This window comes from Hypanus sabinus, chromosome 1 (genome assembly GCF_030144855.1).
Source record: "Hypanus sabinus isolate sHypSab1 chromosome 1, sHypSab1.hap1, whole genome shotgun sequence".
NCBI classification, from domain to species: Eukaryota; Metazoa; Chordata; class Chondrichthyes; order Myliobatiformes; family Dasyatidae; genus Hypanus; species Hypanus sabinus.
In genome coordinates this window covers 206,078,498-206,105,568 of record NC_082706.1, presented here as the reverse complement: position 1 = coordinate 206,105,568, position 27,071 = coordinate 206,078,498, and the positions used below count along the sequence as shown (strand labels likewise).

Here is a 27,071-nt window from a genome sequence, read left to right as displayed (position 1 = left end):
TCCAGGGATTACTCCCTACACGACACCCTTGTCCACTCGTCCTTCCCCACTGATCCTTGCAAGCTGAGCAAGAGCTACATCTGCCCCTGCACCTCCTCCCTCACGACCATTCAGGAGCCCAAACAGTCCTTCCAGGGGAGGTGACACTTCACCTGTGAGTCTTTTGGGGTCATCTACTGTACTCGGTGCTCCTGGTGTGGACTCTTGCATAATCGGTGAGACCCGACATAGACTGGGAGACCGCTCTGCCCATCCATTTCAATTCTACTTCCCATTCCCATTCTGATATGCCTCCTCTACTGTCATGATGAGGCCACACTCCGGTTGGAGGAGCAAGACCTTATAGCCCTCCAACCCGATGACATAAGCATCAATTCATCGATTTCTCAAAATTCCGGTAACTGCCCACCCCCACCATCTCCATCACCATTCCCCTCTCTCACTGGTGCTCCTCCACCTTCCCTTGCTTCCATGGTCATCTACCCTCTCCTACCAGATCACCCCTTCTCCAGCCCTCTATCTCTTTCACCAACCTACCTCCCAGCTCTTTACTTCCTCCCTCCCAGTTTCACCCATCACTACCACCTCGTACTTCTTCCTCCCCTTGTCCCACCTTCATGCTCTAATTTCTCTTTTTCTTTCCAGTTCTGATGACAGGTCTCAGCCCGAAACGTCAACTCTTTTCCATAGATGCTGCCTGGCCTGCTGAGTTTCTCCAGCATTTTGTTTGTGTTGTCCGGATTTCCAGCATCTGCAGAGTTTCTCTTCTTAGTGGAAAAAGCCTGCTTGCATTAACCCTATCTATACCCCTCACATTTTCGTATACATTTAATACAGTTCTATTTAACCCAGTTCTCTCTTCTCTTTTGGTTCAGAACCAGCCTGCTATTTACTCCGCAAATTTGCCTGTACTCCACATGTTCTGATCTTAATCTTGTGACACTTTAGCAAAAGATTTAAAAATTTCAAATACATTACAGCCTTTATCCACCCTGTTATTCTTCAAGAAATTCAATAAAGCTGATGGACCCCTCCCCTTTCTGACAATCGATGCTGACCGATTTTATTTTTAGTTTCTAAATGTTTTCCAACTGCATCTTGAGACAGGATTATCTTTCCAACCACTGACGTTAAGCTGACTTGCCCATAGCTCCCAGGATTTGTTCTATCATTCTTTTTCCAATACAGGAATCGCATTAGCTGCCCACCTCTTACACCATGTCTTCTCTAATGAATTTTTATATAATGTCACTGCTATCACTTCCACACCTCCTTTCAATAAGCACAGATACAATTCATCCAAACCAGGGATTCTATTCTTTTAAGATGAATTAGTTTATCAATTATAAAATGTCCCATTCATCATGCTAACCTTGCTGCTAAAGAGGCAAAGGAATTATTCAATCTTTCTGCACCTTTGCCAGTATTCTCAGTGAACTCGCGTGAGTTTTTTTTTAAATATGTATTTACAAAGTATTCTATTTTCTTTATCATAAGACATAGGAGCAGAATTAGGCCATTTGAGCCATTCATTCTGTCCAACATTCCACTATAGCTGATTTATTATCCCTCTCACCCCATTCTCCTGCCTTCTCCCTGCAACCTTTGATGCCCTGATTAATCAAGAACCTATCAACCTTCACTTTAAATAGACCCAATGACTTGGCCTCCAAAGCCATCTGTGGCAATGAATTCCACAGACTCACCACTATCTGGCTAAAGAAATTCCTCCTCATCTCCATTCTTAAAGGACGCTCCTCTATTCTGAGGATAGGTCCTCTGATCTTAGACTCTCCCACCACAGGAGACATTCTCGCCACATCCACCCGATCAATGCCTTTCAACATTTGAATGGTTTCAATGAGGTCACCCCTCATTCTTCTGAATTCTGGTGAATCCAGGCCCAGAGCCATCGCACGATAATCCTGGAATCATTTTCGTGAACCTCCTTTGAACACTTTCCTTATATCCACCCATCCACTCATGTTTGTTTTTGTCTTTAAACACAATTTTGTATTTATAAATTTGCATTGTGCCATTACCAAAGAGTATGGACTTCCTTTTATGGATTTTTTTTTTAGCTAATTCCAATGTTCAAAGTTTGCTTGTTTATTTATTGAGATACTGCGTGGAACAGGCCCTTCCGACCCTTCAAACGTGCCACCCACCGATCCCCTGATTTAACTCCAGCCTAATCATGGGACAAATTACAATAACCAATTAACCTACCAGTCGGTAAGCCTTTGGACTGTGGGAGGAAACCAGAGCACCCGGAGGAAATCCACGCAGTCATGGGAAGAATGTACAAAGTCTTTAAGACAGTGGTGGGAATTGATCTTGGTACTGTAAAGTGTTGTGCTAACCACTACGCTACCGTGGCGCCCAAAGTAGATTTATTACCAGAGTACATCTACATCACCATATAAAACCCTGAGATTCATTTCCTTGTAGGCATATTCAATAAATCCAATAACCGTAATAGAATCAATGAAAGACCACAGCAACTGGATGTACAACCAGTGTGCAAAACACAACAAACTGTGCAAATACAAGAAGAAATAATAATAATAACAAATAAACAATAAATATCGAGAACATGCGATGAAGAGTCCTTGAAAGTGAGTGCATTAGTTGTGGTCAAATCACAAAGGAAAATCTGCAGACGCTGGAAATCCGAGCAACACATACAAAACATCGGAGGAACTCAACAAGGCAGGCAGCATCTATGGAAAACGTACAGTCGATGTTTTGGGTCGAGACCCTTCGCTAGTCCTCCCAGCATTTTGTGTGTGTTCCAGTGGTTATGGGAACATTTCAATGATGAAACAAGTGAAGTTGAGTGAAGTTATCTCCTTTGGTTCAAGAGCCTGATGACTGAGGGGTAATAACTGCTCCTGAACCTGGTGGTGTGAGTCCTGTACCTTCTGATGGCAGCAGCAAGAAGAGAGCATATCCAGGGTGACAGGTGTCCCTGATGACGGATGCTGCTTTCCTGCAACAGCACTTCATGTAGATGTAGTCAATGGTGGGGAGGGCTTTATCTGTGATAGACTAGGCTATATCCACTACTTTTTGTAGGATTTTCCACTCAAGGGCATTGGTGCTTCCATACTAGGGCATGACGCATCTAAGTCAATATACTCTCCACTATTATAGAAGCGAATAATACAAAGGATACAATTCCACTCTCACCTTACTGAAATTAATAATTTTCACCAATTCACTTGTTTCCTACTTCTGCATCCTCAAGGTACCTTAAGGTATAGATGGCGATGAGAACCGGTACAGGAGTGAGATGGAACAGCTGGTTGAGTGGTGTCATAACAACAACCTTGCACTCAACGCTACAGACCTAGTACTGTGCCCCCTTCCAGCTCTGCTTCCCTCCCTGATGAGTTCAATTACTTCTACGCTCGCTTTGACCAACAGAACAAGGAGGTCACCCTCAAAGCGGATCTCCCACTTGGTGAACTGCCTCTCTCAATTTCCACCTCCGACATTTGCGCCACCCTGAGCAGGGTGAATGTACGGAAGGTAGCTGGTCGGGATGGAATACCTGGCCATGTGCTCAGGGTCTGTGCAGGGCAGTTGGCCAGGGTGTTCATAGACATTTTCAATCTGTCCCTGGCCCAGGCAGTTGTCCCCGCAAGCTTCAAGATTGCCACCATTGTGCCAGTGCCGAAGCATTCCACTGCCATGGGGCTGAATGACTTCCGCCCAGTTGCACTCACCCCCATCATTGCAAAGAGCTTTGAGAGACTGGTTCTATCACATCTGAAATCCTGTCTGCCCGCTACCCTGGACCCCCATCAATTTGCCTATCGCACCAACAGGTCAACAGAGGACACCATCTCCATGGCATTTCACTCTGCCCTGACCAATCTGGAAAGCTCCAACTCTTCCGTCAGAATGCTGTTCATTGACTTTAGTTCGGCATTCAATACTGTGACCCCCTCCAAGCTGATCGCCAAACTCCAACAGCTTGGTATCAGCTCATCCCTCTGCAATTGGCCCTTAACAGACCCCGATCTGTTAAGTTAGACAACCTCTCCTCCTCCACTCTCACCCTGAACATCGGCGTGCCTCAAGGCTGTGTGCTGAGCCCTTTTCTGTACTCCCTTTTCACCTATGACTGCGGTCCTGTACATGGTTCTAACTCCATAATCAAGTTCGGAGATGACACCATGGTGATTGGCCTGATCAGAGGGGATGACGAGACGGCCTACAAGGACGAGGTCCAGCACCTGGCCGCATGGTGTGTCGACAACGACCTGGTCCTTAACATCCAGAAGACCAAGGAGAACATTGTGGATTTCAGGCATGCTAGGAGATACACTCACATCCCCATCTACATCAATGGAGCTGTAGTGGAGCGTGTATCAAGCTTCAAATTCCTTGGTGTCCACATTTTTGAGGATCTCACCTGGTCCCTGAGCTCCTCCATCCTGATCAAAAAGGTGCAACAGCGCCTTTATTTCCTGTGGAGCATCAAGAAAGCTCATCTCTGTCCCAGGATACTGACGGACTTTTACCGCTGTACCATTGAGAGCATACTCACCAACTGCATCTCAGTGTGGGATGGCAATTGTCCTGTATCGGACCGCAAAGCACTCCAGCGTGTGGTGAAGACTGCCCAGCAGATTATCGGCATCCAATTGCCCAGCATTGAGAACATCTACCATAAACGCTGCCTGGGCAGGGCGAAAAGCATTATCAAGGATGCATCTCACCCTAACCATGGACTTTTTACTCTCCTCCCATCCGGTAGGCGCTCCAGGAGCCTCCGCTTCTGCACCAGCAGGCACAGGAAGAGCTTCTTCCCTGAGGCTGTGACCCTGCTGAACCTCACATCACAGCACTAAGCAGTATTGCACCCATATTGTACTGTCTCAGTGGTGTTGGCACGTGGCCAAGTGGTTAAGGCGGTCGTCTCATGATCTGAAGGTCACTAGTTCGAGCCTTGGCTGAGGCTGCGTGTGTGTCCTTGAGCAAGCCACACGTTGCTCTGCAATGTCACCGGTGCCAAGCTGTATGGGTCCTAGTGCCCTTCCCTTGGACAACATCGTTGGCGGGGAAAGGGGAGACTTGCTGCATGGGCAACTGCCGGTCTCCCTTACAACCCTGCCCAGGCTTGCGCCCTGGAAACTCTCCAAAGTGCAAATCCACGGTCTATCAAGACTAACGGAGGCCTACACACTGTCTCAGGATTTTTATATTTGTGTGCTGTAGCACTTACTTTTTGTTCGCAGTTATTTTGTAAATAACACTATTCTTTGCATTTCTGGTTAGATGCTAACTGTCATTGGCTTTGTATCTGTACTCGGCACAACAACAGTAAGGTTGAATTTAATCTAATCTAACCAATAGACGAAGGAACTCATTGTGGACTTCAGGAGGGGGAAGTCAAGGGAACACACACCAGTCGTTGAGGGCTCAGCAATGGAAAGGGTGAGCAGATGCAAGTTCCACAGTTTTAACATCCGCGAAGATCAATCACGTTGATCCAATTATGCAGAAGGACCGACAGCAGCTATACTTCATTAGGAGTTTGAGGTGATTTGGTACGTCACCAAAGACTCCTGCAAATTTCTACACATCTACCATTGATATCATTCTGACTGTTCCCATCACCATCTCGTAAGGAGGGCCCAGTGCACAGGATTTCAAAAAGCTGCAGAACACTGAAGACTTGGTCAGCTCCACCATGTACACTAGCCTCCACACCAAAGAGGACATCTTCTCAAGAAGGTGGGATCCATCATGAAGATCCATCCAGGACATGCTCCCTTCATATTACTAACATCAGGGAGGAGGTACAGGAACCTGAACACGCATACCAAACACCTTCCCCTAAGCCATTAGATTTCTGAATGGTCCATTATTTTGTGAACACCATCTCACTACTTATTCGTATTTTAACTTGGTTCCTTAAGATTATCGTAGCACAGGATAGTAGTGCGAATGAGCTCCCAAAGGCTTCCATCTCAGATAGCCTCTGACACCCAAGTCAGCTTCTGGTCTGCACATGTGGCTTAGCTACAAAGCCCAGAACCATTTGTACTGATAAGAGAAGGGAAAAAGGTGGGTTACTGGCACCTTAACACTAGTCATTTCAGGCAGAGGGGGCTCAACAGCCATGGTTGGCAGCTCATCAAGGAGAAGGAAAACTCTGTTCTCAAACCTCCGCTGCATTGCGGCTGTACCCACTCACAGGAGCTTCGGGAGTAAAACTCGAGGGAAAAATGCAGAGCTGGGGTCCCTAAGGCAGTCCCATGTTGAGTTCAATGCTGACTGGCAACTCCTGTAGCACCAGTGGTGCCAAAATGTATCAGTCTCTGCCGTTCTCTTGTATTTATCAGCTCCGTGGAGAGTGGAGGCCTGCTACATGGGCAACAGCTTGTTCTTCGTATCGTACTGTCCTGGTTTGCAAATCGACTTCAACAAAGATGCAACATCCATGGTCGACCCCAGCTGACAGAGGGTCTCATACTGTAACACACAGTAATTTATGTATTGCATGGTACTGCTGCCCTTTGTCAGTGATAATAAACTGGACTCTGAATCAGATTTTATTTTGGTCAGTTTGATCTTCTGTTCTTCAATACTGTTGGCTCATTTCCTGTTATCAGGAATTACTCATGCTGTCTTTTAAATCTGAGCCATAGAAAAGTATAGCACAGAAACAGGCCCTTCAGCCCATCTAGCCCAAGCTGAACCATTTAAACTGTCAGCTCCCATTAACCTGCACTGGGACCATAATCCTCCATACCCCTACCATCCATGTACCTATCCAAGCTTCACTTAAACATTGAAATCGAGCTCACATGCACCATTTGTGTTGGGCCATCTCACGACCCTCAGAGTGAAGTTTTCCCTCACACAACACGTCATTCACTCTACATTTACACCCTCCTCACTTGGTAAGTTATCTGGGAGGAGGTGAAATCTCCTGTTATTACTCTTAAGTGACTTACTCATCGCACAGAATATTCTTTATATGCTTATATATTCTTTCTGCTTTTCTTTGGGATTTATGAAATACTCTTAACAATTGCAATGTCTTTCCAGCTTAATCTATTTGCATCTCGACTAGAGATCTAGGCACACCAGGAGAAAGTTTTCTTTATAAAAAAAACCAATAACACATCTCAACTTCCCATCATTTCGTGATTTAGTCCCTCATTAAATACCTTACACTCTCTTACCTACGCCCACATACTAATTAAAATCTGAGAATCATCGATCAATAACTCGCAAAGGAGACTTGTGAAAGCAGCAGGTTGCCAAACATCTGTTGAAATACAATTTAAATCCTGGCTCACAAAACTATCCAAAGGTTTCCTGAAATTGAATACATAGCTCCTGAAGAGCTGGGACAATGGCAGCATTTACACTATCCTCATTGGCATTTGCAAAGAGTTCAGAAATTCTATGAGATATCAGTGGGTATTTTGGGAGTCTACAGAAGGATTAGATCGATTAGGAGAATTAGCAAAGAAGTGGCAGAGGAAATATAATGCAGAGAAGAGTTGGATATAGACCTTGGCAAAAGGAAAAAAGGCATAGACTATTTTCTAAATGAAAATCAGAAGTGCAAAGGGGCTTGGGAATCTTTCTGCAGAATTCTCTAAAGGTTAACTTGCGGGTTGAGTGGGGTGGTAAGGAAGGCAAATGCAATGTTAGAACTCATTTTCAGAGGACTAGACAATAAAATATTGGGTTCCATGGTAGCGTAGTGGTTAGAATAATGCTTTATAGTACAGGCAACCCAGGTTCAATTCCTGTCACTGCCTGTAAGGAGTTTGTACATTTACCTCTGTAAATGTTTGTACCAGTTTCCCTCTGGGTACTCTGGTTTCTGCCCACATTCCAAAGACATAATGGTCGGTAGGTTAACTGGTCGTTGTAAATTGTCCCATGGTTGCCATGATTGAGCTAGCGTTTCCGTGTGACGTAGCTCAAAGGACTGTAAGGACCTTGTCTTCACTGTACCTCAATAAATATAACAAGGATGTAGTGCTGAGTCAATGATATCAAAGAGGTCTTCAGGCAGTTCCCCTTTAACGAATAACCTGCTCTCTATCACAGTCACGTACAATGAAATGCCCTTTAGATTGTTGGAGGCATGGGCAAAGAAATCGCAGATGGAGTTTAAATGTGAACACCATCTCCTTACCATTTGGTGATGGTAGCTCAAAAGAGACAGTATCCTATTAAGGATAGGGCCTTAACAGTGCTGATGAGCAGAGGGATCTTGGGGTCCAAGTTCAAAACTCCCTGAAAGTGACTACACGGGTCGATAGGGTGGTTAACAAGGCTTGCGGCATGCTTGCCTTTATTAGTCAAGGCAGTGAGTTCAAGAGTCAGTAAGTTACGCTGGAGCTTTATAAAACTCTAGTTAGACCACATCTGGAGTACTGCACACAATTCTGGTCGGCCCCATTATAGGAAGGATGTCGAGGCTTCAGAGAGGGTACAAAAGAGGTTCACCGGGAAGCTGCCTGAATTAGAGGGCATGCACTATCACGAGAGTTTGGACAACTTGGGCTGTTTTCTCTAGAGTGGCAGAGGCTGAGGGGAGATATGATAGAGATTTAAAATAACGAGAGGCATAGATGAAGTAGACAGGAAGTATCCTTTTCCAAGGGTTAAAATGTCTAATATCAGATGGCATGCATTTAAGGTGAGAGGGTGCAATTTCAAGGATAAGTGAGGGGCAAGTTTTTGTTTTGTTGTTTTGTGTTATTACTAATGGTGGGTGTCTGGAATGCACTGCCTGGGGTGGTGGTCGACACAGATACATTAGGGACTTTTGAGAGACATTTAATATGAGGAATATGGAAGGATATGGACATTGTGTAGGTGTAAGGGATTAGTTTGGTTGGCCATTTGATCACTAATTTATTTGCTTCAGCATAACATTGTGGGCCGAAGGGCCTGTCTGCTGTACTGACCTTTAGGCCACATACCTCAAGTTCATTCTGTGAATACCTTTAACCTCCTCCATTCTACAAAACCCAAGACAAAATCACCACTGCTCTCTTCACCTCCTAGCCCTGATCAGACCCTCTCTAATTCCTCCCTCATCCCAATTCCTCCCACATTTTCTTCTCACCCCCCCCGGTAACACCTACCATTATGCTCATTGAATTTCTGGGGGTAGTGTAAAGGTTGCCACTGTCTTCAGGAGTTATGTAATCAATTCCAGGAAACCCTCAGGTATTTTTGTGAACCAGGATTTAAACTAAGACCATAAAACCATAAGACATAGGAGCAGAATTGGGTATTCAGCCCATCGAGTCCACTACCATTTCATCATGGCTGATCCTAGATCCCACTCAATCCCATACACCTACCCTCTCACCATATCCTTTGATGCCCCAACCAATCAGGAATCTATCAACTTCTGCTTTAAATATACCCCCAGGCTTGGCCTCCACTGCAGTCTGTGGCAGAGCATTCCATGGAATTACCACTCTTTGGCTAAAATAAATCCTCCTTACTTGTTCTAAAAGGTCGCCCCTCCATTTTGAGGCTGTGCTTTCCAGCTCTGGATACCCCCACCATAGGAAACATCCTCTCCACATCCACCTTATCTAGAATTTTCAACATTCAGTAGGTTTCAATGAGATCCCCATGCATTCTTCTAAATGCCAATGATTACAGGCCCAAATCTGCCAAACATTCCTCATATGTTAACCCTTTCATTCCCAGAATCATCCTCATGAACCTCCTCTGGATTCTCTAGACAGAGTATTGATTTTCAACATGATACCATGAGACACAGGAGCTGAACTAGGCAATTTGTGGCCCAAAATTGCTCAGAATATTCCAAATGCAACCTAACCTATCTCTTATAAGGCCTCAGTTTACAATTAAAACAACTCCTCAGAAGACGTGACTGTAAATCTGCTGTTCCATTACTGCTACTGTAGGGATGAAATAACAGATAACTGCTGGGTTTAATTTACCTCTGATTCATCTGTGGACTCCTCGTAGTTTTGAGCTTCCTGTAAAAGACAAGCAGAGCAGAATTAAAACATTGCATATCATATAAACTACTTCAAAATAGGATTTTGCAATACAATACATTCAGTTTTTACTTTATTGGGTACATCTGCTTATTAATGCAAATATTACAGCAGCCAATCATGAGGCAGCAACTCGATGCATAAAAGCATGTAGACATGGTCAAGAGGTTCAGCTCAAGAATGGGGAAGAAATGTGATCTAAGTGACTTTGACCGTGGAATGATAGTTGGTGCCCGGCAGGGTGGTTTAAGTATCTCAAAAACTGCTGATCTCCTGTGATTTTCACTTACAACAGTCTCTTTCTTTCACTATCAATCTTTTTATTAATTTAAAAAAGTACCTATATATAAACAAGAGGAAAATTAGCTCAAATATCTATATCGATAACAAGTCATATAAAAGGTAAAATAAACATTATCTAGATCATACATAGCATTAATCTAATAGTATATAATAAAAATAAGACAATAGACAATAGGTGCAGGAGTAGGCCATTCGGCCCTTCGAGCCAGCGCCGCCATTCACTGTGATCATGGCTGATCATACACAATCAGTACCCTGTTCCTGCCCTCTCCCCATATCCCTTGACCCCGCTATCTATAAGAGCTCTATCTAACTCTCTCTTGAATGCATCCAGAGACTTGGCCTCCACTGCTTTCTGGGGCAGAGCATTCCACATATTCACCACTCTCTGGGTGAAAAAGTTTTTCCGCATCTCTGTTCTAAATGGCCTACCCCTTATCCTTAAACTGTGGCCTCTAGTTCTGGACTCACCCATCAGCGGGAACATGCTTCCTGCCTCCAGTGTGTCCAATCGCTTAATAATCTTATATGTTTCAATCAGATCCCCTCTCATCCTTCTAAATTCTAGTGTATACAAGCCCAGTCACTCCAATCTTTCAACGTATGACAGTCCCGCCATTCCAGGAATTAACCTTGGGAACCTATGCTGCACTCCCTCAATAGCAAGAATGTCCTTTCTCAAATTTCGAGATCAAAACTGCACACAATATTCCAGGTGGGGTCTCACCAGGGCCCTGTACAGCTGCAGAAGGACCTCTTTACTCCTATACTCAATTCCTCGTTGTAAAAGCCAGCATGCCATTAGTTTTCTTCAACTGCCTGCTGTACCTGCATGCTTGCTTTCATTGACTGATGTACAAGAACATCTAGATCTCATTGTACTTCCCCTTTTCCTAACTTGACTCCATTTAGATAGTAATCTGCCTTCTTGTTCTTGCCACCAAAGTGGATACCTCACATTTATCCACATTAAACTGCATCTGCCATACATTTGCCCACTCACCCAACCTGTCCAAGTCACCCTGCATTCTCATAACATCTTCCTGACATTTCACACTGCCACCCAGCTTTGTTTCATCAGCAAATTTGCTAATATTACTTTTAATCACTTCATCCAAATCATTAATGTATATTGTAAACAGCTGCAGTCCCAGCACCGAACCTTGCGGTACCCCACTGGTCACAGCCTGCCATTCCGAAAGGGACCCGTTAATCGCTACTCTTTGATTCCTGTCAGCCAGCCAATTTTCAATCTATGTCAGTACTCTGCCCCCACTACCATGTACCCTAATTTTGCCCACTAATCTCCTATGTGGGACTTTATCAAAAGCTTTCTGGAAGTCCAGGTACACTACATCCACTGGCTCTCCCTCTGTCCATTTTCATAGTTCCATCTTCAAAAAATTCTAGAAGATTAGTCAAGCATGATTTTCCCTTCATAAATCCATGCTGACTTGGACTGATCCTTCTACTGCTATCCAAATGTGTCGTGATTTCATCTTTTATAATTGACTCCAGCATCTTTTCCACCACTGACGTCAGGCTAACCAGTCTATAATTCCCTGTTTTCTCTCTCCCTCCTTTCTTGAAAAGTGGGACAACATTAGCCACCCTCCAGTCAGCAGGAACTGTTCCTGAATCTATAGAACATTGGAAAATGATTACCAATGCGTCCACGATTTCTAAAGCCACCTCTTTAAGTACCCTGGGATGCAGACCATCAGGTCCCGGGGACTTCAGACTCAACAGTCTATCCAACACTGTTTCTTGCCTAATATAAATTTCCTTCAGTTCATCCTTTACCCTAGTTCCTTTGGCTACTATTACATCTGGGAGATTGTTTGTGTATTCTCTAGTGAAGACAGATCCAAAGTACTTGTTCAACTGATCTGCCACTTCCTTGTTCCCCATAATAAATTCGCCCGTTTCTGTCTTCAATGGCCTAATTTTGGTCTTAACTATTTTTTTGCTATTCACATACCTAAAGAAACTTTTACTATCCTCCTGTATATTCTTGGCTAGTTTACCTTCGTACCTCATTTTTTCTTGGCGTCTTGCCTTTTTTCTTAAACTTCTGTTGCTCTTTAAAAGCTTCCCAGTCCTCCGGTTTCCCGCTCATCTTTGCTATGTTATACTTCTTTTTAAATTTTATACTGCCCTTTACTTCCCTCGTCAGCCACGGCCGCACTTTACTCCCCTTAGGATCTTTCTTCCTCTTTGGAATGAACCGATCCTGCACCTTCTGCATTACTCCCAGAAATACCTGCCATTGTTGTTCCACTGTCTTCCCTGCTAGAGTATTGTTCCATTGAACTTTGGCCAGCTCCTCCCTCATAGCTCCATAGTTCCCTTTGTTCAACTGTAATTCTGACTCATCCGATTTTCCCTTCTCCTTCTCAAATTGTAGGTTAAAACATATCATATTATGGTCACTGCCTCCTAATGGTTCCTTTACCTCGAGGTCCCTGATCAACTCCGGTTCATTGCACAACACTAAATCTAGAATTGCTTTCTACCTGGTAGGCTCCAGTACAAACTGTTCTCAGAATCCATCTCGGAGGCACTCCACAAACTCCCTTTCCTGGGGTCCAGTACCATTCTGATTCTCCCAGTCTACCTGCATGTTGAAATCCCCCATGACAACTGTATCATTACCTTTGCGATATGCCAATTTTAACTCTTCATTCAACTTACACCCTACATCCAGACTGCTGTTTGGGGGCCTGTAGATAACTCCCATTAGGGTCTTTCTACCCTATAAGATAATCAATTTTCCTCTTACCATTCCATGAAAAGAAGAAAAAAGATAAAGAAACTTTTGTAATTTTTATATATATAAAAAAACCCACTAAACAAAAAAAACAAAAAAAAAGGAGAAAAAAAGGAAGTGGGCTGCTCATACTGAGAGTGAAAGCGAAAAAAGGAGAAACTTTCTGATCAAATCCAAAGTTTTGAGAAAGTAACTAGAAGAGCAATAAATCAAACCATATGAAAATATTGAATAAAAGGTCACCAGGTTTCTTCAAATTTAAAGGATGTATCAAATGTCCGACTTATTTTCTTTCTCTAAGCTTAGACAGGACGTAATGGAGGTAAGCCAATAAAAAACAGTAGGTGGATTGGAGTCCTTCCATTTAAGCAAAATGACTCTCCTCGCCAATAAAAGCGATCATCCACTGAGCAGAACAGGAAATATATCCTGCTTGCGGTGGAGTGATCCCAAAAATTGCTGTAAATTCGGCTGTAGGTCCAAATTCAAGACTTTTGATAAAGCTTTAAAGACATCTTTCCAAAAATTATCTATCATGATACAAGACCAAAACACATGTTTTGTACACAGTAGCCACCTCAATATTACATCTGTCGGAAATAGGATTAATATTGGAAAAGATACGGGCTAACTTATCCTTTGACATATGGTCCTGAAGCACTACCTTGAACTGTATCGAGGAATGACTGGCACAAATAGCTGAAGTATTTACCAAATGAAAAATTTTATCCCATTAATTATCTGAAAGTGACTCTCGAAATTCTAATTCTCAAGCAGCTTTAACTTTATCATTAGATAACATTCGCAAATTCAATAACTATTTATAAACTTTAGCTATCAGTCCTTTTTGAAATGGTTTAACCTGAAAAAGAGTATCTATCATATTGGGTGAATAAGCAGAGGGAAAGTTTGGAAGTAAGCTACGTAGAAAATTCCTAATTTGTAAATATCTAAAAAAGTGTGCATTAGGTAAGTCATATTTGTCCACTAACTGAGTGAAAGACATTAAACAATCTCCCATAAACAAGTCTAAAAAAGTTACTTTTCCTTTGGTTTTCCGAATTTAAAAAAGTCTGATTGGAAATTGATGGTTTAAAAAACAATTAAGATGAATTTTACTAGAAAGAACAAAATTATTAAACTCAAACAATCTACGAAACTGAAACCAAATTCTTAATGTATGCTTAATAATGGGATTGAGGTCTCGACTACCAATCTTAGAAAGCAACAAAGGAAGAGGAGCTCCCAATAAAGAGGCCGAAGAATACCCCTTCACCGAGTTTTTCTCCAAATCCACCCATAAAGGACAGTCATGTATGTCTGAGTAATGAATCCAAAAAGAAATATATTGGGTATTAAATGCCCAGTAATACATTCTAAAATTTGGCAAAGCCATACCACCATACTTCCTTAATTTCTGCAATAAAGGTTTACTCAATCTAGGATTTTTATTATTCCAAATATAAGATAGAATTTTAGAGTCTATTCTATCAAAAAACAGTTTAGGAACAAAAGAAGTGATTGCTTGGAATTCACACAAGAACTTTGGTAACACTATCATTTAAAAAGCATTAATTCGACCAATTAATGATAATGTCACAGGAGACCATTTAGAAAGTACTTGTTGCGTGTATTCAATTAATGGAAGAAAGTTATATTTATATAGGTCCTTACAACTGTTCACTTACAACAGTCTCTAGAGTTTACAGAGAATGGTGTGAAAAACAAAAAAATATACAGTTAGGAAAACTTTTCTGGCACCGGAAGCATGGCAACACTTGGAAATTTCCTCACAAACAATGCATTTCACTGCATGTGTCCATGTTTCAATGTTTGTTCATTCGTTTAGCGTCGTATGGTGAAGGTGATCATGATCTTTCTGTGACCATGCCTGTTCTTGGAAATTTTTTCTACATAGGTGGTGGTTAGCTATCGCCTTCTTCTTGGCAGTGTCCTTACAAGATAGGTGACCCCAGCCATTATCAATACTCTTCAGAGATTGTCTGCCTGGTGTCAGTGGCCACATAATCAGGGCTTGTCTGTCTTTTACTCTTTATATGTCTGAAGAAAATTTTTGTATCCTTTTTAGTATAATTGGCTAGCTTACCTTCATATTCCATCCTTTCCTTCTTTATGACTTTTTTTAAAGCTTCCCAATCCTCTAACTTCCCTCTAATTTCCACTCTTTTATATGGCCTTTCTTTGGTTTTTATGCTGGCTTTGACCTCTCTTGTCAGCCACAGTTGTGTCAACCTGCCTTTAGAATACTTCTTCTTTAGGATGAATCTATCCTGCAACTTCTGAACTGCTCCAGCTATGGCTACTCTGCCATCATCCATGCCAGTGTCCCACAAGGAACTCAACAAGTCAGTAGCTCACAGTTGTGACACATGGAAAAGGACTTTTCATGCACCTTAGAACAAGGTCACCAACACTGATGCCAGAATGAAATGATATGGTAAATATTTGGTTGATGCAGACCTTCGGTATAAAATTGTGTATAAAAATAATTGTAATATCCTTCAGTTTTCAGTGAACAATAAACCTAATTATACCTAGCCACTAAATACTAACAAACTATATTACCCATTCTTTAAACATATGATTCTGTAGATGCTGGAAATCTTGAACATAGACACCAAATGCTGGAGAGAACAACGCACACAGCACAGACCAAAACGTTGACAGTACTCTTTTCCAAAGAAGCTGCCTGGGCAGCTGAGTTCTTCCAGCATTTTGTGTGTGTTGCTCGGATTTCCAGCATCTGCAGATTTTCTCTTGTTTGAAATGCTGGAGATTCAGCAAGTCAGGCAGAATCATTGGAGGGGAATGAACAGTTGACATTTCAACCCAAGTCCATTCATTTCTGAAATAGCACATGCATTCTCTAAATACCTCAGATAAGACCATAAGACATAGGAGCAGAATTAGGCCATTCTGTCAATCAAGTCTGCTCCACCAATCCATCATGGCTGATCCATTTTCCCTCTGAAATCCATTCTCCTGCCTTTTGCCAGTAACCTTTGACACTCTGATTAAATAAAAACCTATCAAACTCTGCTTTAAATATACCCAATGACTTGGCCTCCACAGCTGTCTGTGGCAATGAACTCCACAGATTCACTACCCTCTGGCATAAGAAATTCCTCATCTCGGTTCTAAATGGACATGCCCCAAATCTGGGGCTTTGTCCTCTGGTCCGAGATTCCCCCACTATCGGAAACATCTTCCCTACATCCACTCTATCTAGACTTTTCAATATTCAAGAGGTTTAATGAGATCCTCTTTCATTCTTCTAAACTCCAGAGAGAACAGGCCCAGAGCCAAACACTCATCATACATTAATCCTTTCGTTGCCATAATCATTCTCATGAACCTCCTCTGAACCTTCTTCATGCCAGCACATCTTGTCTTAGATAAGGAGCCCAAAACTCCTTACAATAGTCCAATTGTAATCTGACCAATGCCTTAAAAGGCCTCAACATTACATCCTTGCTTTTATATTTCAGTCCTCTTGAAATGAATGCTAACATTGCCTTTGCCTTCCTCACCACTGACTCAACCTGCAAGTTAACCCTTAGGGAAACCTGCGCAAGGACTCACAAGTACCTTTGCACTTTGATTTTTGAAGTTTCTCCCCATTTAGAAAATAGTCTACACCTCTATTCATTCTACCAAAGAGCATGGCCATACACTTCCCTACAATGTATTCCATCTGCCACTCCTTTACCCATTTTCCCAATCAGTCTAGAAAAGGGATTTCCAAACTTTTGTATGCCATGGGCCAATACCATTAAGCAAGAGGTTCATGGACCCCAGGTTGGGAACTACTGGTCTGAGACCTTTTGCAGACCCCTTGTTTCCTCAACACAATCTGCCCCTTAACTATCTCTGTATCTCTTGCAAACTTAGCAACAATTTCATCATCCAAATCATTCACATATAACTCCTGCAGATCACCTCAAGTCACTGGCAGCCAACCAGAAAAAAGCCCCCTTCCTGTTTGCCTTCTACCAGTCAGTAATTCTTCTATCTGTGCAGCAAAAAAAAAAGAGAATGTGAAACATCAAACCACAACGTCATCGAAACGGTCCAAGGACATTCAGATTAGTTCAATCGAGTGCTGTGTCATTCACCAACTGTAGGCTGCACAGCTAGCCCGCCCCGATCAAAACTGCACCAAATAGCAATCAAATAAGGGGTAACCAGAAACACAAATAACATGAGCTGCAGAGACCAATCCACATCGATTAAACCTTGCCCAAGATCCAGGAACCATCCTCTGGGTGCAGTAAGTGAGAGTGAGAGAGAGAGACCAGTCAAAGAGTCCTTTCTCTGGCACCAGTGAGCAAGAGGGAAGTGGGGGAGAGAGGAAGGGGGGAGAGAGAGGGGGGGGGGAGAGAGAGGGGGGGGGGAGGGAGAGGGGAGGGGGGAGGGGGGAGGGGGGAAGAGGGGAGAGAGTTGGGGGGAGAGAGTTGGGGGGAGAGAGCTGGGGGGAGAGAGCTGGGGGGAGAGAGCTGGGGGGAGAGAGCTGGGGGGAGAGAGCTGGGGGGAGAGAGCTGGGGGGAGAGAGCTGGGGGGAGAGAGCTGGGGGGAGAGAGCTGGGGGGAGAGAGCTGGGGGGAGAGAGTTGGGGGAGAGGGACACCAGCCAAATGGAGGATGGAAATCGCAGGCTTACTTCCATCAGTATGTGACTTGAGCAAAGCAAGAAAGGTAAAAACTGCAACGCCATAAAGGAGCACAGAACACCATGTTTCTGGGCAGCACAATAACATAGCGGTTAGCACAATGCTTTACAGCACCAGCGACCAAGGTTCAAATCCTGCCACTGTTACGCATTTGTACTTTCTCTCCTTGACCACATGGGTTTCCTCCGAGTGCTCTGGTTTTCTCCCACATCCCGAAGACATATGGATAAGGGTTGGTAGGAAGCCTGACAACACTTGCGGACTGCCCCCAGCACACCCTTGGTCCATGCTGCTCATTGACACAAATAAGGCATTTCATTGCTTCAGTATACACGTGGTAAACAAAACGAATTTTTAAATCCTCATCTTTAAAAGTACGCGAGCCAAACCAAGGGATCTTACAGCACATAAAGTGGCCAGCTGATACTCTGTCACATTTGTAAAGCCTTGGTCGATGCCTGATATGCAGGTCCCCCAGTCCAATTAGTCCATGACAATCAAGGTGCCCCATGCACACTCACCCCCTCTTCCAGAATTTGGCCTGTAACCACCTAAACAACATGAAGGGGCAGTTAGCATTGAGAAAGCAGGGAGTCTGCATAAGGACCTAGACAGATCAGGAGAAAGGTCAACGAAGTGGCAGATGGAGCACTGTGTCGAAAAGTGCACTTTGGTAGAAGGAATAAAGACAGATTATTTTCTAAACAGTGAGGAAATTCAAATAAAAGAGGTGCAAAGGGAGGTAAGGTAAATGCAATGTTAGAATTCATTCTGAGGGGACACGAATATGACAGCAAGGATGTACTGCTGAGGGTGCATAAGGAATTGGTCAAACTACGATGGTGCTGACCTTGGAAAGGGTCCAGAGGAAGTTCATGGGAATGATCACAAGTATGAAAGGGTTAACATATGAGGAGCATCGTAATGACTCTGGGCCTGTACTTGCTGGAGTTTAGAAGAATGTAGGGAGGGGGGATCTCATTGAAGCCTATCAAATATAGAAAAGCCTAGACAGAGTGGACATGAAAGGGATATTTCCTATAGTAGGGGAATCTAGGACCAGAGGACACAGCCTTGGAACAGAAGGGTGTTTCTTTAGAACAGAGATGAGGATGAATTTCTTTTGCAAGAGAGTGGTGAATCTGTGAAATTCATTGACAAAGAGAGCTGTGCATGCAAGTAATTGGTATATTTAAAGCACAGGTTAACAGTTTCTTGATTAGTAAGGGTATCAAAGGAGAATTGGACTGAAAAGGATAATGCAGAGAGTAGTAAAATTAGGCTGCTCCATTGTGGGTATGAAAAGCCAGCCATTATTGAATGGTAAAGCAGATTCGATAGGTATGCCTTATGGTATTTGAGGGAAATCAGATCAGGGAATAGAGCTGTACTAGACTTCAACAAGGACGTAAAAGTTTCGAATGAAACCCAAATGTTGACTTGGCTTGGCTGGGTTGTCGCTGTGCCTTATACCCCACGTAATCACATGTAACCTCCATGGTCACTGTATAACCAGTTGTTAACATGTTACTATAATGGATCACAGATGCCGATCTGATTAAGACTTTGAGCTTATAAAGACAGAACTGTCAAACGCACACCGGGTTCATCCCAGACACTCATTGCCTGCTGCAGTTTATGACCTTGTGCATCTCTTTTGGACAAACAATACTACACTCTTGTTTTCAAAGCGTAACTTTCCAGGTGATTGTCATACAGCACAGAACCAGAATCTTCAGCCCAACTGAAACATCCCAGCAGAGACAGCCCATCCCAGCTAGTCCCTTTCACCAACATTTGGTCCAGCACCTTCTGACTGCACAGGTTTCCTCCAGGGACTCGCACAGCCCAAAGGCATTCCTGTTGGTAGGTTAAATGCTCTTTGTAAATTGCCGCGTGATTAATCTCGGGTTGCTGGGCAGCACGGCTCAAAGGGTCTATTTCACAGTATCTCAACAAATAAACTTCTACAATCCATGTGCTTGACCAACATTTTTTTTTAAAAAAGATTGATGATATTAACTTTATTTGTCACGTGAACACCAAACCACCAAAGCATAGAGTGAAATGCTTCATATTTTTCCACAGCCACCGTCTACGGATGTGCTGGGGGGCCAGCCCACCAAGTGGCACCACACTTCCGGCGCCAACGTAGCATGCTCACAACTCACCAACCAGTACCCGCACGTCTTTGGAATGGCGGAAGAAACTGAAGCATCCAGAGGAAAGCCTTGCGGTCACGAGGAGAACGTGCAAACTCCCTACAGACAGCAGCAGGAATCGAACCCCAATCTCCGGTGCCGCAAAGCGTTCCGCTAACCACTACATTACCATGCCACGTCTCAACCACGACCTCTGGCTGCTGATTTCACATAGATCGAGGCACAGCTTGGAACAGGCCCTTCCAGCCCTTCGAATCATGCCACCCAGCAACCACGATTTAATCCTGGCATAATCATGGAGCAATTTACAATGACCAATTAACCTACCAGCCCAACCGGTAAGCTTTTGGACTGTGGGAGGAAATCAGTGCAGCCTGAGGCAACCATGTGGTAATGGGGAGAATGTACAAACTCCTCACAGCTAGCAGCAGGACATCACCCTTCGAGTTTAAAAGCAAGTTGCCACTTAAGTTCTTCTTAAATCTCTCTGCTCTCACCTTAAACCCATGTCTTCTAGTCCTTGATATGCCAACTCCAGGAAAAAGATTAGAAACATAGAAAACCTGCAACACAATACAGGCCCTTCGGCCCACAAAGTTGTGCCAAACATGTCCCTACCTTAGAAATTACTAGGCTTACCCATAACCCTCTTTTCTAAACTCCATGTACCTATCCAAAAGTCTCTTAAAAGACCTTTGCATTCCCCCTGATTTCACACACCTCTACCTTTTGGTCTCCTACCTTGTGGAATCAAATCCTAGCCTGTCCAACCCCTTCCTGTCACTCAGATTCTTAAATCCTGCCAAGTGTAGTCTCACCAGCATCCTGGAAAACAACACCATACCCCGCAGTTTTTATACTCAATCCCCCGACTTATGAAAGCCAGTGTGCCATACGCCTTCGTCAGTGCTTATTCCTCACCATAGATGTTGCTTATCTTGCTCAGTTCCTCCATCACTTTGTGTGTGTTGTTTCATGGGTACACCATGGTATGGGGAACATTGTTTATTAGGCTGAATATAACACACAGTCATCTTCATCATTATGTGGTATGATGTGGGCGATCATGGTCCTCTGTCCATGACTGGTATTGTTCTTGGCAAATTTTCCAATAGTAGTAGTCTATTAGGCAGTGTCTTTACAAGATGAGTGACCCCAACCATCATCAATTCTCTTCAGAGATTGGCGTCACTGGTCGCATAACCAGGACTTGTGATGCTCATACAACCATCCACCACCTGTTGCCACGGCTTCGTATGACCCTGATCGAGGGGTAAGCAGGTGCTACACCTTTCCCAAGGGTGATCTGCAGGCTAGCGGAGGGAAGGAACGCCTTACACTTCATTTAGTAGATACGTATCTCCACCCAGCCACCCTACGAACGGTCAGATGACAAAAAACTTGAACTTAATCAACACTCTTTTTCATCAGAGACCGACTTAGATCACATCATGGCAACAACAGCCCTTCAGGCACTGACACGGTTGGATGTTGACATTGTTCGAGCTACAGAACATAGGGAGGTCTACTTCATGGCCACGACAGGCACTGAAGACCGTAAGAGCAACCACCACTTAATCCGCTGTTATCGCCATCAATGGCCCCAAATCAACATCAGCTGCTGTAAGATAGTATAACATTGCAAAAAGAGTATGCCAATACAAGTTGCTGACCCTCGCCCAACGGACATACTCTGCACACTTGGTTTCACCCTCAAGTCTTATCAACAGGGCTGATTTAGAAAGAAGGAAGTAATTAATCACGGACGCAATGCTGTATCAGGCCGGGATCACCATCATCCCGAGGAAAATGAAACGGTTCCAAAAGCCACGGAACAAGAGAGAAATATGTTTAAATTACAGAGAAACTGCAACACAAGATGAGGCGCTTTTCCATTTACCTGCTCTACTTCCGCCATGGTGCTTGTGACCTCACGTCACGTGCCCGGTTAAACATGACGGAACTCTGCGTGGTTCGCGTTGCTTAATGGGAATTGTAGTTTCAAGCTTGGTCAACTCCATTCTCAATAGAACAGATTTTCGAAAATGGTAAGCAGCTTTCTGTATTACAAACCAGCAACTTGGATTTGTGTACCTGCTATGCAATCTGTAATGTTAAATATAAGTTACCAACAGTGGCAGTAACCATTAGACTGGGTCTTAAATCACTACCGTACAAAATAGGCCCTTCAGCCCATCTAATCTATGCCAGAATGTTATTCTGCCTAGATCCATAGATGCATACCAGAACCATAGCCCTCCATGCACGTTCCCAACCCCTGAACCAAACTTCATACTCCTCATCTGTACAGGACAGAAGCAGGTTTTCTGTCTCAACTCACGCTGGTTGACCAAGGTGCCCTCTCAAGATAATTTCCATTTCCTTGCATTTGACCCGATACAGAATGTTCCTCAGAGATATTCAGGAACATCACCAGGATCAGGAACAGTTATTATCCTTCAACTACTAGGCTCCTGAACTGGCATGGATAACCTCACCCACCACAACACTGAACACAACCTTTCAAAGACTCCACAACTCATGCTCACGATATTATTTATTTATTATTACTATTGGTCATTTTATTTTTGCACTTCAATTGTGTGTCAGTCTTTGTGTAGTTTTTCATTGATCCTATTGTATTTCTCTGTTCTACTGTGAATGCCTGCAAGAAAATGTATACGGTGACATATACATTCTTTGATACTAAATTTACTTTGAACTTTGAAAAAGGAACCATCTTCTCATCATCAACTGTGTGAAGGTATAGTTTCTCTTTTGCACATCGGTTGTCAGTCTTTGTGTGTAAATTTTTGTTGATTCTATTCCCTTTCTTTGTTTTATCGCAGGAAAATGAATCTCAGGGTAGTATATGGTGACATACATCATTTGATAATAAATTTACTTTGAACTTTGTATCTAGGAACATGAAACTGTTCATCATTTTCCACTGCTGACCTCTGAGGATTGGTGTGTTGCTTCCTGAAGCCCTCAAACAATTCCTTGGTCAGATTTAGTAGCACTAGCATATGTCATGAAATTTGTTGTTTTGCAGCAGCAGTACAGTGTAATAAATTTTAAAATCTAGAAATTACAATAATAAATATAGATTTTAAAATATTAAATTAAATAAGTAATACAAAAAGAGAGCTGAAAAAATACCAAGGTGGTATCCATGGGTTCATTGTTCGTACAGAAATCTGATGCCAGAGGAGAAGAAGCTGTTCCGAAAACATTGAGTGTGTGTCTTCAGACTCCTGTACCTCCTTCCTGGAGACAGCAATGAGAAGAGAGCATGTTCTGGGTGAGGGGATCTTTAATGATGGATGCCGCCTTTTTGAGTGGCTTTTCTACGTCAGTAGAAATTTGTTGGAGTCTTTAGTGACAAACCAAATTTCCTCAAATACCTAATGAAATATGGCCACTGACAGGCCTTCTTTGTAATTGTATCAATATGTTAGACCCATCTTCAGAGATGTTGACAATCAGGAACTTGAAATTGCTCACTCTTTCCACAATGAGAATCCATATGTGTTCCTTTGACTTCCTGAAATTCACTATCAATTCCTTGGTCTTACTGATGTTGAGTGCACGGTTGTTGTTGTGACACCACTCAACCAGCTGATCTATCTCAGTCCTGTACACCTCCTTGTCACCATATGAGATTCTGCCAACAACAGGTGTGGCATAGGTAGATTTAAAGATGGTGTTTGAGCTGTGTCTAGCCACATGGACATGGGTGTAGAGAGAATAGAGCAGTGGACTAAGCTCATATCCTTGAGGTGTGCCGGTGTTGGTTGTCAGTGAGGGGGTGGTATTATTTCTGATCCACTCGGACTGTGGTCTGAGGAAATCAAGCATCTGATTGCAGAGGTCCGGAGTTTGGTGTTTATTGATTAATACTAGGGGTATGCTGGTGTTGAATACTGAGCTGTAATCAATAAAGAGCAGTCTGACATAGATATTGCTATTGTCCAGGTGACCCAAGGCTGAGTGGAGAGCCAGTGAGATTGCATCTACTGTAGACTTATTGTGGCGCTAGGCAAATTGCAGCAGGTCCAGGTTCTTGCTTAGTCAGGAGTTGATTCTGGCCATGACCACCCTCTCAAAGCACTTCATCTAACCTTTAAAACCAAAACCCTCCCTATGAATGCACGATAACTCTCTCAAGTCACATGGAACTGCAACCAATGAAATACATACTTCTAAAAATGAATTTCAGTTTATTATCAGAGTACATATATGTCACCATATACAACCCTGAGATTCATTTTTCTGTGGGCAAATCTATAGAATAGTAACTGTAAATAGGATCAATGAAAGATCAACCAGAAGACAACAAACTGTGCAAATGCAAATATAAATAAATAGCAATAAATAACAAGAACATGAGATAAAGAGTCCTTAAAGTGAGATCATTAGTTGTGGGAATGTCTCAATAGATGGGCAAATGACTCTTTGGTCAAAAGCCTGATGGTTGTGGGGTTAGTAACAGTTCCTGAACCTGGTGGTGTGAGTCCTGAGGCACTTGCAGCAGTGAGAAAAGAGCAGACCCTTTGGTGGTGAGGATCTCTGATGACAGATGCTGCTTTTCTATAACAGTGTTTCATGCAAATATGCTGAATGGTTGTGAGGGCTTTACCCGTGATGTACTGGACCAAATTCACTACCTTTTATAGGATTTTCTGTTCAAAGACTTTGGTGTTTCCATTCCAGGCTATGATCCAGCCAAAGTTTGTCAAAGTTTTAGATGTCATGCCAAATCTCCACAGACTCCTAAGGAAGTAGAGGCACTGCCATTCCCAAACAAGAGAAAATCTGCAGGTGTGTATCTTGCAGAGGCACTGCCATGCTTTCTTTGCAATTACATTTATATGATGGGTCCAGGGCAGGTCCTCTGAAATGGTAACACACAGAAATTTGAAGTTGCTAACCCTCTCTACCTCTGATCCTCCGATGAAGACTGGCTCATGGACCTCTGGTTCCCCTCTCCTGAAATCTACAATCAGTTCCTTGGTCTTGCTGACATTGAGTGAGAGGTTATTGTTATGACACCACTCAGCCAAATTTTCAATCTTCCTCCTGTATGCTGATTCATCATCATCTTTGATATGGCCCACAAGAGTAACGTCATCAACTAACTTGTATACAGTGTTGGGGCTGTACTGAGCCACCTGGACCGTGTAAAACGAGTAGAGCAGTGGGGTAAGTACACAGCCCTGTGGTGTTCCGGTGCTGATGGAGATTCTGGAGGAGATATTTCTGCCAATCCGAACTGACTAGGGTCTGCAAGTGAGGAAATCCAGGATCCAATTGCACAAGGGGGCATTGAGGCCCAGGTCTTGGAGTTTATTAATTAGTTCTGAGGGGATGATGGTGTTAAATGCTGAGCTGTAATCAATAAAGAGCATCCTGATGTTTGCATCTTTGCTGTCCCAATGTTCCGGTGTTGAGTGAAGAGCCAGTGAAATAGCATCTGCTGTAGACCTGTTGCTTCAGTAAGCAAATTGGAGCGGATCCAAGTGTCCGTCAAACAGAAGCTGATAATTTTCATCACTGACCTCTCAAAACACTTCATCACTATGGATTTAAGTGCCACTGTGCAATAGCCACTGAGGCAGGTTACCATGCTCTTATTGGACACCAGCATAATTGAAGTCTGCTTGAAGCAGGTGGGTACACGCACTGCTGGAGCGAGAGGTTGAAGATATCCATGACCACACCAGCCAATTGGTCAACAGAACCTCCTGTTTAAAATAACCCAATAACTTGGCCTCCACAGCCATCAATAGCAATGAGTTCCACAAATTCACCACCCTCTGGCTGAAGGAATTCACTTGTGCTGATGGTCTCACCGATCAAATCACTTCTCCTCCTCTAACTTTCCCCTAAGAAGACAAAGTTTCACCTTTAAACCTGTCGGAATAACTATGTCAACAGATTCATTCCCCTGCATCTCTCTACACCCTGTAGATTGAGAGATGACATTCTACCTGTTGACCTTTCTGAGGGCTCTGATGATTGTGTTGTTGTTGTGGAATCTTTCTGGGCAATGAGGCACAGTTTGAGACATTATATAATTGCAACTGTACTTCAACTTGCACATGAATATCTCTCACTCAACCCCTTGATTCATAAGCTGAAAGTCAAAGTATCTAAGTATATATACTACCTTGTGGCTCCTTCACGTTGGGTTGGTTCCTTAAAATTGTCATAGCCAGGGGAGGGATGGTGACAAGCTCCCACTATCTGTTAAATGTCCCCAGTGGCGTGTATCTCAAATAGCCTACTCATGGAGAAAGCTTCAGGCATAAACCCCAAGGAAATTTCTGTAGCTGGAGTCCCGAAGGCAGTCTTACATTAAGTTCACCACTGACTGGCAACTCCTGTAACACTGCTGGTGCTAAACTGTATCTAGCTCTGTCATTCCTTTGGATTCATCAGCTGCATGGAGCGTTGGGGGTGAGGGGGCAATTGCTTGCTCTCCACTTTGTACTGCACAGGCTTGCATAACATGTAGACTCAATATCCATGATCATCCCCGACCAACGGAGAGCCTCATGCTACCTTGAGATTTGCTTTCTTCCAAGTATTTACAGGAAAATAAAGAAAGACATAAGACATAGGAGGAGAATCAGGCAGTTCAGCCCATCCAGTCTGCTCCACCATTCCAAAATGGCTGATTTATTATCCCTTCCAATCCCATTCTCTGTGACTTTTGACTTCTTTACCTATCACCAAGCACCTATCAACCTGTGCTTTAAATATACCCAATAACCTGCCTCCACAGCCATCTGTGGTAATGTATTTCACCACCCTCTGGCTAAAGAAATGCCTTCTCATCTGTGTTCTAAAGAGGCAGCCTTCTATTATGAGGCTGTGCACTCTGGGCCTAGACTTAGCCACTATAAGAAACATCCTCCAGTCCCTGCCTGAAAATCGATGATTTACTCTTTTCCACAGATGCGGCCTGGCCTGCTGAGTTCCCCCAGCATTTTGTGGGTGTTGCTTTGGATTTCTGGCATCTGCAGATCCTCTCATGTTTGTGATAGCAAACATCCTCCTCACATCCACTCTTTTCAATATTTGAACGGTTTCAACGAGATCTAAGCACCA

General features: G+C 43.3%; 1 protein-coding gene across 2 annotated transcripts in view; it reads right to left on the bottom strand.

The window, feature by feature from the left end:
• vps41 (VPS41 subunit of HOPS complex) overlaps window positions 1–21,890 on the bottom strand; it is a 217,226-nt gene extending 195,336 nt beyond the window's left edge. For both annotated transcript variants that reach the window (XM_059984628.1, XM_059984635.1), the window contains exons 1-2: window positions 21,856–21,890; window positions 9,972–10,010 (exon numbers count right to left, since the gene is read on the bottom strand). In XM_059984628.1, coding sequence (XP_059840611.1) covers window positions 9,972–10,010; window positions 21,856–21,873 — 57 coding nt within the window. In that variant the 5' untranslated portion in view covers window positions 21,874–21,890. The remainder of the gene's footprint in view (window positions 1–9,971; window positions 10,011–21,855) is intronic.
• Between the last annotated feature and the right edge of the window lie 5,181 nt (window positions 21,891–27,071).